Genomic DNA, 17,937 nt, shown 5'->3' on the forward strand with positions numbered 1-17,937 from the left:
CAGTTCAGTGGAATGAATAGTACTTTTGCAGCTTTTGTCTGTATCTCTAATTCAACGTTTCTATCATCCTCAGGCACAAGGAAGTTAAGGTGAAATTCTAGGGATCATGACGTTTTCTGACCCAGCTGTCAACAAAGGCAGTGTCTCCATCTGATTGAGGTGACAGAATGCAAGTGCAGATTGAGGGAGGCAAAAGATGAACAGAAATTGTAGAGGTCCAAAGGAAATACAGCAGCTGCTACCTGACAGGTCAAAGTCACTGGAGTGGCTGCAGAAGCTGAGCTTGGAGCAGCTTCGAGCCCAGAGCTACGCTGCCATCCAGAGAACTCGGCCAAAGTGTTAACTCTGAATTAAGCTGGCATTTAAGCATCAAAGCCCAGAGTAGGAGTTCCCGTCGTGGCGCAGTGGTTAACGATTCCGACTAGGAACCATGAGGTTGGGGGTTCGATCCCTGGCCTTGCTCAGTGGGTTAAGGATCTGGCGTTGCTGTGAGCTGTGGTGTAAGTCGCAGACTCGGCTCGGATCCTGCATTGCTGTGGCTCTGGCGTAGGCTGGTGGCTACAGCTCCAATTCGACCTCTAGCCTGGGAACCTCCATATGCCTCGGGAACGGCCCAAGAAATGGCAAAAAGACAAAAAAAAAAAAAAAAAAAAAAAAAAAAAAAAAAGCCCAGAGTAGACTTTAGAAGGTGAGAATGGGATGGGGTGACAAATGCCACCTCCATTGTTTCTGTCTGTATTAACATCACTGCAGTTGGCCGTGATGAGATGGAACCCTGCTGTCGTTTTCACTCCCTCCTCTCTGACTTGCTCCACCTACCTAGGCAGCTCTTGAGTTAATTTCACCTTCATAATTTGTCTTGTGTTATTTCCGACCCATTTAGTCCCGTGTCTGTTACTGTGGCTTAGTCCCTCCTTACCATCCTAACAAGACCATTTCACTGAGCACCAGCCAGCCTTCCCCTCCTCTAGTCCATCTAGGTCTGCTCCTGTCCCACTCTGGCTCCTGTGCCCTAAAGAAGAAACCCCCCATGGTTTCTCAGTGTCCCCATCAACGAGCTCCAACCTTCCTTTTCACACTTCCTTGTGGCTACTCTTCATAGATGGTTTGTTCTGGCAGAACATTCACTTTTCTCTTTGCACACATTTCTTCTTTTATTCAACGTTGGTTCATTTCCCCAGTTGGTTCCCTGTTCCGGGAATGTCCCTTCAATACAACACATATTTACAAATATGTAAATTTTACCTGTATGTTTGTTTAATGATTGTATTTTTTCCATCATAGCTGGTTTACAGTGTTCTGTCAGTTTCTACTGTACAGCAAAGTGACCCAGTCACACATGTATACATACATTCTTTTTCTCATATTGTCCTCCATCATTTTCCATCACAAGTGACTAGATATAGTTTTCTGTGCTAGACAGCAGGACCTCATGGCTTATCCACTCCAAATGCAATCGTTTGCATCTATTAACCCCAGACTCCCAGTCCCTCCCAGTCCCTCCCTCTCCCCCTTGGCAACCACAAGTCTGTTCTCCATGTATATGAGTTTCTTTTCTGTAGAAAGGTTCATTTGTGCCGTATATTAGATTCCAGATAGAAGTGATATCCTATGGTATTTGTCTTTCTCTTTCTGACTTACTTCACTTGGTATGAGACTCTCTAGTTCTATCCATGTTGCTGCAAATACCTGCACTTCTAAGACTCTTCTCAAAGATCATTTTGTTCCTGAATCTCTTCCCTACTTTCCCAGCAGTAGCCCCTTCTCTAGCCCCTTTTATTGGCACTAAATCTTATTGTACCTGAAAATATGTGTCTCTCCAATTTAATTCAGATTTCTTTACTTACTTTGGTAAAGTTTTAATCTCTTTCTCTAAAAATATCTTGGATATGTTTCACTTGATATAGTTCTATGTACGTTATACCTTTTGTCATAAAAGATATCTTTTTATCAATTACATTTCTTTTTATATTTGAAGTGAGAACTGCAACATTTTTAATTTTTATTTATTTATTTATTTGCTTTTTAGGGCCGCACCTGTGGCATATGGAGGTTCCCAGGCTAGGGGTCAAATTGGAGCTACAACTGCTGGCCTACACCACAGCCACAGCAACTCGGGATCTGAGCCGCATCTGTGACCTACACCACAGCTCACGGCAATGCCGGATCCTCAACCCACTGCAAGGCCAGGGATTGTACCCGCAACCTCATGGTTCCTAGTGGGATTCGTCTCCGCTGTGCCACGATGGGAACTCCTATCCATTACATTTCTGTTTGATGTCTGATTTTAGTTACATCTTTTTAATACCGCACTGCAGTTGCTGTTCTTACTGTTATTTTATGGATAATAGAGATCATGTTTGTTTACCTCCATATTTTGTAATTTCTTTTCCCTCCAGCCCTTCTTACATCTCAGAATATGCTTCCGGCGTTCTCTTCCTTCTTTCTAAAACACATCCTTTGCAAGTTTCACTAAGGTGAAAAATCTTTGGGTGATAAATTCTCTGTTTCATTATGTGAAAAAGCCATGTTTTTTCCCTTGCTCTTGAAAGTTAGTTTTGCTGCACAAAATAACATTTATTCACTCATTGTTCCACTGTGGCTGGCAGTTGATTTTTTATTCTTTGTGACTTTCTCCCCCATCTGATTTTAAGTCTTTGTCTTCAATCTTCTTCAATTTCACAACCAAGCGTCTTACGTAGCTGGTGTAGAGTTTTCAGTATCTGTGAATTCCTGTCTTTCATCACTTTGGAGAATTGAGTCATTATCTCTTTGAACAACGACTCCCGACGTTGGGACTTTGAATATATTCTCACTTTCTGGACTCTGATTGTATGTTCAATTTTCTCCTTTTATAGTCCTTGTCTTTTTACCTCCTGTCTGTATACACAACAGTTTCTTCAGCTTTCTCTTCATATGTGGATAATTGTCTATTTAACCCATGGACCAAGTTAATTTCAACTATTACACTTTATAGTCTCTAGAATATCATTTCATTTGAAAGTTCTTTTTCATATTTGCCTGGTCGTATTTAACGGTTTTTTATTCTATTCCTTAAGCAGTTCAAAATTATATTTTTCTTTCTTAAACACTGAAAGTAAGTGGTTCATATTCTTTCCACAATTCTAGTAACTGAGATCCTTGGAGATTTATATCTGTTGATTGTTTTTGCCAGTTTTTACTCTTGGTGTTTATTTCCTCATGTATTTGAAAATTTCTTTAAATTTTGAAATAATATATATTTGAACTTAATTTTCTGGAATCTTCAATGTCTAAATTGAGGCTGTTTCTCTCAAAAACATTTGCTGTGCAGAAAGGGAAGTATTCACTGCTCTGGGACCACCAGCCCCTTTGGGGGTACAGGTTTGACCCAGGAATGCTGTGTTCAGCGTCCCTACTTTCTGGTGACTTCGGATTTCTTGGTTTCATACGTGGAACTCACTAGGTAGGTTTTAATTCTCTTAAAATTTTTTTTTTTTTGTCTTTAGTGATTTTTTCAAACTTTCCTTGTGCATTCAAATCTCATGCACATTAGCATCTCAATGCATTAAAATTAAAAACTCTTGAGTTCCCGTCGTGGCTCAGTGGTTATCAAATACGACTAGGAACCTTGAAGTTGCAGGTTCGATCCCTGGCCTCGCTTGGTGAGTTGAGGATCCAGTGTTGATGTGAGCTGTGGTGTAGCTCGCAGACGCGGATCGGATCTGGCATTGCTGTGGCTGTGGCGTAGGCTGGCAGCTACAACTCCGATTAGACCTCTAGCCTGGGAACCTCCATATGCCGTGGGTGCAGCCCTAGAAAAGACAAAAAGACAAAAAACAAAAACAAACAAACAAAAAAACCCCACCAAAACTCTGGGGCCTGGTTCCTTTTTTTTTTGGCCGTATCTGTGACATTTGGAAATTCCCAGGCCAGGGATTGAACCTTCATCACAGCAATGACAGTGCCAGATCCTTAACCATTAGGCCACCAGGGAATGCCCCTAGTTCCTTTTTTTTTTTTTTTTTTTTTGTCTTTTTGCCTTTTTTTTTCCCTTGAGCCGCTCTTGCGGCATATGGAAGTTCCCAGGCTAGGGGTCAAATCAGAGTTGTAGCCACCAGCCTACGGCCACAGCCACAGCAACAGGGGATCCAAGCCGCGTCTGCGACCCACACCACAGCTCACGGCAACACCGGATCCTTAACCCACTGAGCAAGGCCAGGGATTGAACCCGCAACCTCATGGTTCCTAGTCGGATTCCCTAACCACTGTGCCACGATGGGACCTCCCCCCAGTTCCTTTTTTGATGGATAGATTATAAATCATCTTTTTCAGTTTCTCCAATGGTTATTAGTCTGCTCAGGATTTCTGCCTTTTTATTGAGTAAATTTTGGTAATAAATTTACTCCTGGAAAACCATTTTACTTAGGCATACAACAAATATTTGTTAAGTCAGTAATACAAGCACTGATGACTAGTCCTGCAGTAAAAATAGTTTCACGCCATCTGAAGAAAGGAAGTGCTAAGCCTAGGATTTCCCGTCATCGCTCAGCGGAAATTAACCTGACTAGCATCCATGAGGACACAGGTTCGATCCCTGGCCTGGCTCAGTGGCTTAAGGATCCAGTGTTGCCGTGAGCTGTGGTGTAGGTCGCAGACGCGGCTCAGATCCCATGCTGCTGAGGCTGTGGCGTAGGCTGGTGGCTACAGCTCTGATTCTACCCCTGGCTGGGGAACCTCCATATGCTGCCACGCGTGACCCTAAAAAGATTAAAATAATTTTTTTCTTTAAAAAGGAAGTGATAAGCCTAAGTGGACTCAGTGTGTGGGATTTAAGAACCTTAGTCCTGAACTAGGGAATAATTCTCACTTGACCCCTGAGGGAAGAAATTTTGCTCTCTGTGTTTCTGCCCTATTCCTGTTCTTTACAAAGTTAAGGTGGAATAAGGCGTTTTCTTTCCTAATGCGCCTGAGACTGAAGAACCCACTCTGTGTCCTTGGTGTTTCACAGGAAAGCCTTATGCTTCACCTTTTTAGATGTTGCCAGTTACAACTCAGCAACCTGCCCCTCAGACGGGATTTAAGTAATAACTTGAGAATATTAGGAGATGGGCCGAAGTCAGACCACATTATGGTGCCTGAAGAGGTAGAAGAAACAGTCTGAAGAATTGCATGTATGTTTTGGTGTGTGCGTGTATGGTAAAAGTATCATCCGGCCTTGTAATAAAGAATATTTTAGGAGTTCCCATTGTGGCTTAGTGGGTTAAGAACCTGACGAGTATCCCTGAGGATGCGGGTTCAATCCCTGGCCTCGCTCAGTCGCTTGCCTTGCCATGAGCCATTTGCAGACATGGCTCGGATCTGCTGTGGCTGTGGTATAGGCCAGGAGCTGCAGCTCCAGTGTGTCCCCCAGCCCGGGAAGGTCCATGTGTCATAGGTGTGGCCCTAAAACAACAACGACAACAACAACAAAGACAAAAAAAGAGAATATTTTAAAGGCTACAAAGTGTGTTTTGGTTAAAAGGGCTTCAGAATTTGCTCACCATTTTAGTAACTTTTGAATTTCCACTGGGATCACAGGATAATATTTATGTAGATTATTCTTTAAAAAGAACCAAGAAGCAAGTTGAGTAAGACGTTGCGGATTATTCATAGAATTCTCTTTCCAAAAGCTGGGATTAGTGAAGTTATTCTCAAATAGGATTTTTTTAAGGTTAAGCTTCAGAATTCCATGTGGGAAAGTAGTCAGTTCATTCCCATCAACAATCAATCTTTCAAGGGATCTGCAAATAAAGGAAACTCTATTTTGAAAGGTATTCACAGAGGTTTAATACCGATGTAGAAATATGTCCCCGTGTTCCCAGAAATTGGTATAAAACTTAGTAATAATAAAATACCAAGTGTTAAGTATTTCCTTAGAATCAAGAGAATTAATTTTAAAAGTGACTGAACCAATATGTTGTTATGCAAATAAATGCATTTATGTAAATGATAGAGTTAAAATACATATTTTATGTCTTTGCAACCTGTCATCATTATGGAAAAAGGAGTAATCACAGATATGGAAGGAAGAATGAATGTTATACTACATAAAATATAATATGGTATAATGATATAAAGAAAACTTTATTTTCGTAGACAGATTAAACATCAACACTTTTTTTCTCATTCAAGTTTTCTAAAGGTCTCCACTCTTGGTGGAAGACAGCAGTGGGGAGACAGACCATCCGTTTGGGGGAAGTAGCTTTTATCTTGCTTTATAAAATATTAAATAAATATATGTTTGAGTTTTGGGGAAGGAAAGAGAGCCTGTAGTGGACTGGGAAAGTTCAGTGGAGTTCCAGAATTAACAAGGGAGAAAAAAAGAGAATAAATAGCATCCTGAAAAAAAATATAAAAAGGTGAAAGTGAATAAATAGTAAATACGAAATAAAACAGACGGCAAAAAATTAAATATGTAAGTCATAACAAATGTGAACAGGCTGAATTCTATTAAAATATAAAAATTTTTACATGGGATATTAAATAATTGGTATAAATATTAGAAAAGCAGATATAAAATGATCTCATTTTACTGAAGATAATGCTCCTAGAAAAACCAAATAGAATTTAATAAAATTCAACCAGAACTAAGATAATTTGTTTACATAGTATATTTTTCTTTCTTTTTTTCCTTTTTTTTTTTTTTTTTTTTTGACTTTTTAGGGTTGTACCCTTGGCATATGCAAGTTCTCAGACTGGGCCTCGAATTGGAGCTGCAGCTGCCGGCCTACACCACAGCCATAGCAAGGCCAGATCTGAGCCGTGTCTGTGACCTACACCACAGCTCAGGGCAACACCAGATCCCTAACCCACTGAGCGAGGCCAGGGATCGAACCTGCGTCCTCATGGATATTAGCTGTGTTCGTTAACCACTGAGACACGACGGGAACTCCTGTTTACATAGTATATTTTTAAATTAATGTGAAGAAGTAAATAACTTTCTCTATTTTGTTCAACTCTCCATTTCTCTATTCTGTCTGGTAATAGTCAATTAGAAATGAAAATTACAGAAAGTAGTACATTCATAGAAGCAATACAATTTTATATTTCGGGGGGGAAGAAGAGAGTCTTAGTATTGTATTAAATGACCTTAAAGATCCCAATTGAAAGACACTGTTATTGAAAGATAATCTCCCTACTGATTATGAAATATTATTCTAAAGTCATAATGAAAATTGTATGGTACTGACCTAGGACAGAAATAAGCTTAAGAGACTTTCAAAAATTAGTGTGAGAAGGAATTGGAGCTTAGTGTTATAGCACTGTGTATTATTAGCATTTTGTATATATGTATTTCCTTACAAAAAATAAACTTATAAGAATTACAGGAGTTCCCGTCGTGGCGCAGTGGTTAACGAATCCGACTAGGAACCATGAGGTTGCGGGTTCGGTCCCTGCCCTTGCTCAGTGGGTTAACGATCCGGCGTTGCCGTGAGCTGTGGTGTAGGTTGCAGACGCGGCTCGGATCCCGCGTTGCTGTGGCTCTGGCGTAGGCCGGTGGCTACAGCTCCGGTTAGACCCCTAGCCTGGGAACCTCCATATGCCGAGGGAGCGGCCCAAAGAAATGGCAAAAAGACAAAAAAAAAAAAAAAAAAGAATTACAGGTGCACACACAGATAAATGGGCAAAAGCAGCTTGTCATTTAAGTGGTCAGCAGTACTATCTTTTTTGAGGGGTGGGGGTTGCACGCAGGGCATATGGAAGTTCCCAGGCTAGGGGTTGAATTGGAGCTGCATCTGTGACCTAAGCCACAGCTCACGGCAACGCTGGATCCTTTAACCCAGTGAGTGAGTCCAGGGATCGAACCTACAACCTCTCATGGATACCAGTCGGGTTTGTTGCAGCTGAGCCACAACGGGAACTCTAGTACTATCTTTGAAATAATTACTGAAAATGTGATCTCTTAAAAATAGTACACAATGGCCACCCCAAGTACATTTTGGCAAACTTTATGCTTCAAGTATTATGTTTCCTGATATTAAATAAGTGAAAGGACTCAATTTTCTCCATCACAGTCATCACCAAATAGATCCTTAGGGGACACATGTCTGCTGAGTACTTACTACTTTCAAAATACCTGAGTTTCTGGATTTCATTTGGAATAAAAGCAATGCTATTGTAGGAAATATCGAGTTCTTCAAGATTAAACAAGCAAAATAACCTTAAATAGAAAGAGAAAATGCATTGTAAAAATGATTATCTGTTCATCATTACTGGGCATAAATAGTTTAATTCTTCAGCCAATAGGTAGAAGTGGAGAGAAACTATTTTTCTCAGATCTTGAAACTTAGAGACTTTCTTTTTTCACTCTAGATGGTATAATTACCATGAAGTTTCCTAAAAAAAAATGATGATCCCTTAAGACTGGTTTGAGATGTTTGGAGTGGATAGAATCCCATCTAAAAGAAAAAGAAATTCCTGACAACTTTCATAGGTACATTTTCTTCTTGGTTGCTGTATTTGCTTCCTAGGGCTGACGTGGCAGATTACCACAGTCTGGGTGGCTTAGAACAAAAGAAATGGATTCTCTCACGGTTCAGGCAGCCAGAAATCCGAAATCAAGGTGTGAGCAGGGTTGGTTCTTGTGGAGGCTGTGAGGGAGACGCTCTCCCTGGCTTCTCTTCTAGCTTCTAGGGGGCAGCAGCAATCTTTGTCTCTTAGTTTATGGCAGCAAAACTCCAGTCTCCACCTTTGTCTCTACATGGCCTTCTTTTTGTATTTTTAATTTTTTTGTTTTTCGCTTTTGACCGCCCCACGGCATATGGAGTTCCTGGGCTGGGAATAAGATCTGAGTTGCAGTTGCAACCCTGCGCCTCGGCTGTGGCAACGCTGGATCCTTTAACCCACTGTGCCGGGCCGGGGATCGAACTTGTGTCCTGGTACTGCAGGGAGGCTACCGATCTCTTTGTGCCACAGTGGGAACTCCATGGCCTTCTTATAGGGCCACCGTTTATTGGATTTAGAGCCCACCTTAAAATCCAGTGTGACCTCAGGTTAACTAGTTACATCTGCAAAGATCCCGTTTCCAGATAAGGTTGCAATCTCAGGTTCTGCACGGACATGAGTGTTTGTGGGACACGATTCAAATCCGTGCAGTTGCACTAAGATTTTCCAGGTGACATATCTTTGGTCTGTCTTTCCATTTAGTGAAGTACTTGAAAGTAAGAGCCAAAGAACACAAAGACTGACACAGAGAGCCCTGCCTCCTGGCGGCGGCGGAGTGTGGGGGGGGGCTGGGGGGGGTTGCTTCTTGATGACTGGAATGACAGTCACCAAAATCCCTAGTAAATATTCCCCTGTCAGTGCTCTTTTTAAAGCCTTCCCGTGTTCCCTAAAGTAAGAGATGAAACATCGCATGATTATTAACTGAAGCATCATGAGCACAATATTTCATTAACTCCCTGCTCTTTTAATGTGGCATATAATGATTCTTATGATCTGGCCCCAGACTACATTGGCCAGCTCACCTCTCACACTGCCCCACATTCACCCCTGGTCCAGAATTTAATTGCTAAATTTCCCAGAATTAGCCAGTTCTCACATATCTCCAATTCCCCCAAACCTGATTCTTTGATCTATGTCTTCATTTTTTAACTCTTGGCTTAGATGTCACCTCTTCCAAGGAACTCTTCCTGATCTTTCAGATTGGATGCACTGCCTCTTCTGCACTTTCCTGCTTACCTCTGCCATAGAACTTATCACAGTGTGTGATAAATATCTGTCCACTAAACCATGACATTCTGGAGGCCAAGGGTTCATCTTTATGTTTTCATACATCCAGTGCTTTGCATGGTGCCTAGCACATCAAAATGTGATATATGTAGACACAATGGAATACTACACAGCCATAAAAAAGAACAAAATAATGCCATTTACAGCAACATGGATGGAACTAGAGATTCTCATACTAAGCGAAGTCAGTTAGAAAGACAAATACCTAACATGCTAAAGTTGCGTGTAATAGCATTAATTATCCTTATATCTGCAATCTAGTATATGACACAAATAAACCTATGTATAGAAAAGAAAAAACTCATGGACTGGAGAACAGACTTGTGTTTGCCAAGAGGGAGGGGGAAGGGAGTGGGGTGAACTGGGAGTTTGGGGTTGGAAGATGTAAACTAGTGCCTTTGGAGTGGATAAGCAATGAGGTCCTGCTGTCTAGCACAGGGAACTGTATCTAGTCCCTTGTGATGGAGCACGATGGAGGATAATGTGAGAAAAAGAATGTATATATGTATATGTGACTGGGTCCCTTTGCTGTATGGGAGAGATTTACAGAACATTGTAAATCAACTATAATTTTTATTTTTATTTTTTAAATTTTTTTTTAATTTATTTTTTTGTCTTTTTGCTATTTCTTGGGCCGCTCCTGCGGCATATGGAGGTTCCCAGGCTAGGGGTCTAATTGGAGCTGTGGCCGCCAGCCTACACCAGAGCCACAGCAACGCAGGATCCGAGCCGCGTCTGCAGCCTACACCACAGCTCACGGCAACGCCGGATCGTTAACCCACTGAGCAAGGGCAGGGACCGAACCCGCAACCTCATGGTTCCTAGTCGGATTCGTTAACCACTGCGACGGGAACTCCCTATCACAGTTTTTACATTTATTTCATTGCTGTCTTTATTGGCACATTATTGAGCTGCTTAAACTGGAGCCTAGCTTGGAAGACTGGGCTAGCTAAAGTTGCATGTGATAACATTAATTACCACTGCAATGATATAAATATTACCTTTTGAGAGCCTACTGTGTGTTCCTAGCAGTTTAGAATGATCTATCACTGGACAACAGCAATGTTAATATTATTTACAACCCCCAAAAAAGGAAGCTACAAGAAGTTGAGTAGTTCAGCCAAGTTAATGTGAAATCAGATATAACTCTTCAGATGTACAAAGTCGTCCAATCCCTATCTTTTTAATCACTAGCAACTTGGGAAAATAAATGTGGGCATTTCCAGAGTCATTTCTTACTTCAGGGTTCACAAGTATGTTCTTAAGTTTATTCTAAACAGTTTTTTTTTTTTTTTTTTTTTTTTTCTTTTTAGGGCCTCACATGAGGCACATGGAGATTCCCAGGCTAGGGGTCGAATAAGAGCTACAGCTGCCTACACCACAGCCACAGCAGCGCAAGATCCGAGCCATGCTGGATCCTAGGCCAGGGATCGAACGTACAACCTCATGGTTCCTAGTCGGATTTCTGCTGCGCCACGACAGGAACTCCTGAACAGTTTCTCTTTACCAAGGAACACGCTAGCTAATTAAGTCAAATGGCATCAAAAAAGCAAGGCAAACATTTGATTCTATTAGGTAAAATTAGCCATTTTCTTTTTTTCTCTTGTTTTTTTTGTTTTTTTGTATTTATTTATTTATTTATTTATTGTCTTTTTGCCTTTTCTAAGGCTGCTCCCGCAGCATATGGAGGTTCCCAGGCTAGGGGTCGAATCAGAGCTGTAGCCACCGGCCTACGCCAGAGCCCCAGCAACGCGGGATCCGAGCCGCATCTGCAACCTACACCACAGCTCACGGCAACGCCGGATCCTTAACCCACTGAGCAAGGCCAGGGATCGAACCCGCAACCTCATGGTTCCTAGTCGGATTCCTTAACCACTGAGCCATGATGGGAATTCCTGTTTGTTTGTTTTTAAATGTAGCTACTTTCTATGTTATTTTCCTCCTGCCATCCATGAGGAAAAGATAATAACTTTTTTCTTTTTTTTTTTAATGTTTGTTACAGTTATGTCTGCCTAACTTCAGGGAGTGAGTTGTGTGTGTGTGTACAGTAACAGTGACAGACGTGTGTACACGCAGGTTAGTATACATACATAAATTACTTATCACTGTCCTCTGAGAATGTCTGAAAGCAATAGCATCCCAACATCAGTGAGAATATCCACCACCCAGATCTTGGTGTTTAAATCCCATCTTCCATAAAAGGAAACAGGATTTCCTTAGAGAAATGGCTGATTCTAGTATCAAGGCAGCAGAGCGTATGTTACTGTGGAAAAAACAGAGGTGAGTCCAGCAGTGAGGATAGTGCAACACCTTTACTTCTTTAGTGTTTATTCCTTCTTTTTTATGTTTTATATGTAATGTCTAATGTGTATATATGTATTTTTACACAGAAATGATATCATTTTTACATACTTTATTTTTTATTTTTTTGGTCTTTGTAGGGCTATACTGGGGCCATATGGAGGTTCCTGGGCTAGGGGCTGAATCTGAGCTGCAGTGGCCGGCCTATACCACAGCTACAGCAACGCCAGATCCAAGCTGAGTCTGTGACCTACACCACAGCTCACAGCAGCACCGGATCCTTAACCCACTGAGCGAGGCCAGGGATCGAACCTGCATCCTCATGGGTGCTAGTCAGATTCCTTTCCACTGAGCCATGACAGGAACCCCATTTCAAATTTTTTTTATTATAGTTGATTTACAATGTTCTGTTAAATTCTTCTGTACAGCAAAGTGACCCAGTTTTGTATATATACACATATATATGTATATGTATACATTCTTTTTCTTACATTATCTTCTATCATGGTCTATCACAAGTGATTGGAAATAGTTCCCTGTGCTATACAGCAGGAATTTTTACATACTTAAAAAATTTTTTTTTCAGGAGTTCTTGCTGTGGCACAGTGGGTTAAGAATCCAACTACAGCAGCTTGGGTCGCTGTGGAGGTGTGGGTTTGATCCCTGGCCCAACACAGTGGATTAAAGGATCGGGGAGTTGCCACAGCTGTGACATAGGTCGCAGGTGCAGCTTAGATTCAGTCCCTGGCAGGGGATGCCCATATGCAGCAGGTGTGGCCATTAAAAAAAATTTTTTTTAATGACCAAATAGTTTTACAGTGTATGAATGTAGATTTTGTTGGACTGTTAATTATAAACAGTGCTGTTAATTATTAACAACTTTATAAATGAATTTTGATGCACTTAATTACTTTTCGAATCTTCTTTTGCAAAATGTTATTCAACTATTGAAGAGTCCCTATGCTTTTAACTTTTTGCCCTTAACCTACATTCAATTTGCTAAAATCTAACTGAAAGAGATATCTTCTTTTGGCATTTGGTTAAGTTTTTGGTTCAGAATTTTCCTTAGCAATTAAATAAATGATTACCAGTCCATATGTGGGAAGAAAAACTTCTTTTATACCTGGATACTGACATTTCTGTTAGCATTTAAAGGATTTTAGATATCGTACAAGTAATTTCCTAGTTTGCAGATGAGGAAGTTGAAGCCTAGAATGGACTTTCTACAGATCAAATAGGTAATTCTCAACTTTGAATAGGCTAGAATTTCTAATTTCAAGTTCAGTATGCTTTACACATACAAAAAGGCTACCAAAAGTTAGGTATAAGGTTCTTGGAGTTCCCTTGTGGCACAGTGGGTTAAGGATCCAGCATTGTGACTGCAGTGGCCTCGGTCGTTGCTGTGGCGTGAGTTCTCTCCATCCTTGGCTCCGGAAATTTCATGTGCTGCTGGTGCAGCCAAAGGGGAAAGGAAAAAAAAAAAAAAAAAAAAAGAGTTCGCTATAAGGTTCTCACCTGAGCTTTATATGATTGAATCTGTAGTCAGATAATGGATGTCTGGATGTCTGGATGTGTATTAACTAGCCCCAGATTAACTGCCATCTGTGTAACCCATAGGATCCTTTTAACACAATAATAGAAAGCAAATCAGCTAATTGGAACAGAATAAGAATTATCAAGTGGCTAAGAAGTAGCTAGCTGCTTTCAAAAGGGAAATTGATCCTTTTCTAAATTATAAGTTCTTGATTTTCTGTGTTTATGATCTCAGACTGTCAGCCTTACCCAGGTGGAAGAGTAGTAATCAAATTAAAGGCAATGTTGAAAGACTTAAGGAACTTAAGTTGTTGAATCGTAGAAGGAATTTCTTTGATAGGATTGTTTCTCAGGATCAGTATTTGTAAATTTTCAAGACAAAATACCTGAGGAGCAGAAAAGAGAAACAAACATGAGTAGACTAGTAAAGTATGCAGATCTCTATTTGCTACATTTTATAAACCATTGGACTAATGCAGTCAAGTTAACACTAAATGGCTGTATTTCATATATCTCAGTAAATATTTTTGGTAAGCTTTCAGGATAACTGACCAGCATTAATATGAATTACATGGTAAGATAGTGTAACTTGATTACACTATACCCTTGATTAAAGAATGTTCCTTTTTTTTGGAGTTCCCATCGTGGCTCAGTGGTTAAGGAATCCGACTAGGAACCATGAGGTTGCGGGTTCGATCCCTGGCCTTGCTCAGTGGGTTAAGGATCCGGCGTTGTCGTGGGCTGTGGCTTAGGTCGCAGACGTGGCTCGGATCCTGAGTTGTTGAGGCTCTGGTGTAGGCCAGCGGCTACAGCTCCAATTCGACCCCTAGCCTGGGAACCTCCATATGCTTCGGGAGCGGCTCAAACAAAGGCAAAAAGACAAAAAAAAAAAAAAAAAAAAAAAAAGAAAAGAATGTTCCTTTTCTAAATGGAAAAAATGATCCTGTTTGATCAAGGTCATGGTTTCATAAGAAGCAACTATGTGCAGACTGAGGAATGTAGGAGATACCTGCAGGAAAATAAGTGGAATTAACCTTAGTGACCAATAGGGTGTCGGATTCCTTAGCCAGCTCGTTTTACTCTGATGTCACAGTAATTTTATATATACTGACCTTTCTTATGAAATTTAAAAATAGAGGCATTCCTGTTGTGGCTCAGCAGTTAATGAACCTGAGTAGTATCCATGAGGATGCATTCGATCCCTGGCCTCACTCAATAGGTTAAGAATCCAGCATTGCCTGAGCTGTGGGGTGGTTTGCAGACACTGCTTGGATCCTGTGTTGCTGTGGCTATAGTGCGTTTTGCGTTAGCTCTCTTTAGCATTAAATTGGACCTTTTATATCATAAAGATTTAATATTGGTGGAGTAGAGCTTGCTCATTCTTGCCATCAGAAAGTTTCAGTCCCCCAAGTTTGTTTTTTCAGGATTGTTTTGGCTATTTGGAATCCCTTGCAGTTTCATAAAAACTTTAGGATCGGCCAGTCAAATTCTGAAAAAAAGGCAACTTGTCGTTTTCATAGAGTGCAGGGACTCTGTAGATCAAGTTGCAGATGGTGGCATCGTAACAGTATTAAATCTTCAGATCCATGAACATGGGATGTATTGCCATCTACGGATGTCTCTTTTAATTTAACAATGCTCTGTAGTTTTCACAGGATACGTTTTGTGCTTTTGTTAAACGTACTCCTAAATATTTGATTCTTTTTCATGTAAATAGAATTAACATTAATTTTATTGCCAGACGTGTTCGTTGGTCATGTGGAGAAACACGGTTGGTTGTCGTGTACAGATCTTAACACTGCAACCTTAATGAACTCACTCATTAGTCCTAACAGGTTTTAGAGAAAGCCTTAGAATTTCTCTATACAAGACCATGTCATTTACAACTAGTGATAGTTTAACTCCTTCCTTTTTAATCTGAATGCCTTTTATTTCTTTTTCTTGCCTAATGGTCCTGGCTAGACACTTGAGTACGATGCTGAATACATAGTGGCTAGGTGTCTTCATTTATTTCTCATCTTAGGAAGGAAACTTTCAGTCTTTCACCGTTAAGTATGGTATTAGCTGTGAGTTTTTTGTAGACGTCAAGTTTAAGGTACCCCCTTCTATGCATAGCTATTGAATTTTTTTTTTCATGAAAAAATGTTGGATTTTGTAAAAAACGCTTTTTTTTGTTTCTATTGAGATAATCGCATAGTTTTTCTCCCTTCACTACGTTATATGGATTTTTATTTTTTTATTTTTTTAGGGCCACACCCACAGTATATGAAAGTCCAGGCTAGGGGGTAAATTGGAGCTACAGCTGCCACCTACACCACAGCCACAGCGACATGGGATCCAAGCCTTGTCTGTGACCTATACCACAGATCACCGCAATGCCCGATTGGTGACCCACTGAGCGAGGCCAGGGATTGAACCTGCATCCTCATGGATACCAGTTGGATTCGTTTCTGCTGCACCCCAATGGGAACTCCCTACATGGATTTTTTTTTTTTTAATTTACAATCTTTATTTATTTATTTATTTATTTTTGTCTTTTTGCTATTTCTTTGGGCCGCTCCCGCGGCATATGGAGCTTCCCAGGCTAGGGGTCGGATGGGAGCTATAGCCACTGGCCTACGCCAGAGCCACAGCAACACTGGATCCGAGCCGCGTCTGCAACCTACACCACAGCTCGCGGCAACGCTGGATGGTCAACCCACTGAGCAAGGGCAGGGACAGAACCCGCAACCTCATGGTTCCTAGTCGGACTCGTTAACCACTGCGCCACGACGGGAACCCCCCTACATGGATTTTTAATATGTTTAACCAAGTTTGAATTTCTGGAATAAAACTCACTTGGTTATGGAATAAAATCCTATGCTGCTGAATTTGGTTTACTAGCTTTTGGATTTTTGCATCTACATTCATAAGAGATACTGTTCTATTGTTTGCTTTTCTTTCTATATCTTTGTCTAGGTTTGGTTATCAGAGTATTACTGGTTTAATAGTTTGAATGATAAAATTTTCTCTCCCATTTTTTCTAAGAGTTTGGAAAGGATGTGTGTTAATTCTTTTTAAGACATTTGGTAGCATTCAGCAATGGAATTATCTGATCTTGGAATTTCCTTTATGGAAAGTTTAAAAATTATTATTGAAAAAAGAAATTAAATTACTATTGAAACTTTTTTTTTTTTAACAGAACCTTTCAGATTTTCTCAGTTCTTGAGTTCATTCTTGTGTCTTCCTAGGTATGTGTCCATTTTCATCTGCGATATCCAGTTGGTTGGTATACAGTTATTTGCAGTATTCTCTTAAAATCGTAAACAGTTTTTTTTTGGTAAAGTTGATAATGATATCCCATCCTTCACTCCTAATATTAGTAACTTGAATCTTTCCTGAATCTTCTTTTTCAGTTGATCTAAGTAAGGGTAGTCAATTTTGTTGATCTTTTCAAAGTAATAACTTTAGATTTTATTAATTTTTTCTATTTTTTTTCCAGTCCCCATTTCACTGATTTTTATAATCTCCTTCCTTTTTCTTTCTTTAGATTTAATTTGCTTCTTTTTTTCTAGTGACTTAAGATGGAAAGTTAGATTTTGATTTCTTCCATTTTAAAAGATAGGAATTTATAGGGAGTTCCCATTGTGACTCAGCCATTACCAACTTAACTAGTATCCATGAGGACGCAGGTTTGATCCCTGGCCTTGCTCAGTGGGTTAAGGATCTGGCATTGCTGTGAGCTGTGATGTATGCTGGCAGCTACAGCTCCAATTCGACCCTAGCCTGGGAACTTCCAAGTGCCACAGGTTTGGCCCTAAAAAGAAAAAAATATATATTGATAAAGCATATTTTAGGTTTTATTCAGAATTAGAAAAATAAATTATTTTATATGCATTATACAATATGAGAACATATTTGAGAGTCTGACTGTAACACAGTCTTTGAGACCTGATTCATGGGACTTCCTAAGAAACAATACCCTCTACTTTTGGTACTTCTGAAAATAAGCCTTAGGAATGCAATCCAAAATATATTTACTTTATAGCAACTCCAGGGTATGATGTGTCTATTTTTAAATTATAGTTATTATTAATCATAGATTATTACAATATGTACAATAATAAAAGTGGACTCACTTCTGTGGGAAAGTAACAGATGTTATTATATGATAAATTAAGATATATTAATTGGAAAGCCAAAGGTGTTAAGTCTGGACAATTCAGGAGAAAAAAGCCCTAAAAGAAAATGATAAAAGATAAGGAGTTAATAATTAACAAGGCACAAAATGTTTTATACAGGAATAAAAAAAATGAGCACATAATATGAATGACAATATTTGACATTATGTAACAAGCCTGTAATAACCTT

The 17,937-nt window shown here is 40.0% G+C and overlaps 1 protein-coding gene across 1 annotated transcript in view; it reads right to left on the bottom strand.

The window, feature by feature from the left end:
- Positions 1–17,937, bottom strand: part of LRRC63 (leucine rich repeat containing 63) — a 46,182-nt gene that overhangs the window by 6,969 nt on the left and 21,276 nt on the right. Inside the window, exons 5-8 of the mRNA XM_021065391.1 lie at positions 17,706–17,804; positions 13,837–13,973; positions 8,099–8,182; positions 5,523–5,762 (exon numbers count right to left, since the gene is read on the bottom strand). Of these exons, the coding sequence (XP_020921050.1) occupies positions 5,523–5,762; positions 8,099–8,182; positions 13,837–13,973; positions 17,706–17,804 (560 nt within the window). The remainder of the gene's footprint in view (positions 1–5,522; positions 5,763–8,098; positions 8,183–13,836; positions 13,974–17,705; positions 17,805–17,937) is intronic.

This window comes from Sus scrofa, chromosome 11 (genome assembly GCF_000003025.6).
Source record: "Sus scrofa isolate TJ Tabasco breed Duroc chromosome 11, Sscrofa11.1, whole genome shotgun sequence".
In the NCBI taxonomy this organism is placed as follows: domain Eukaryota; kingdom Metazoa; phylum Chordata; class Mammalia; order Artiodactyla; family Suidae; genus Sus; species Sus scrofa.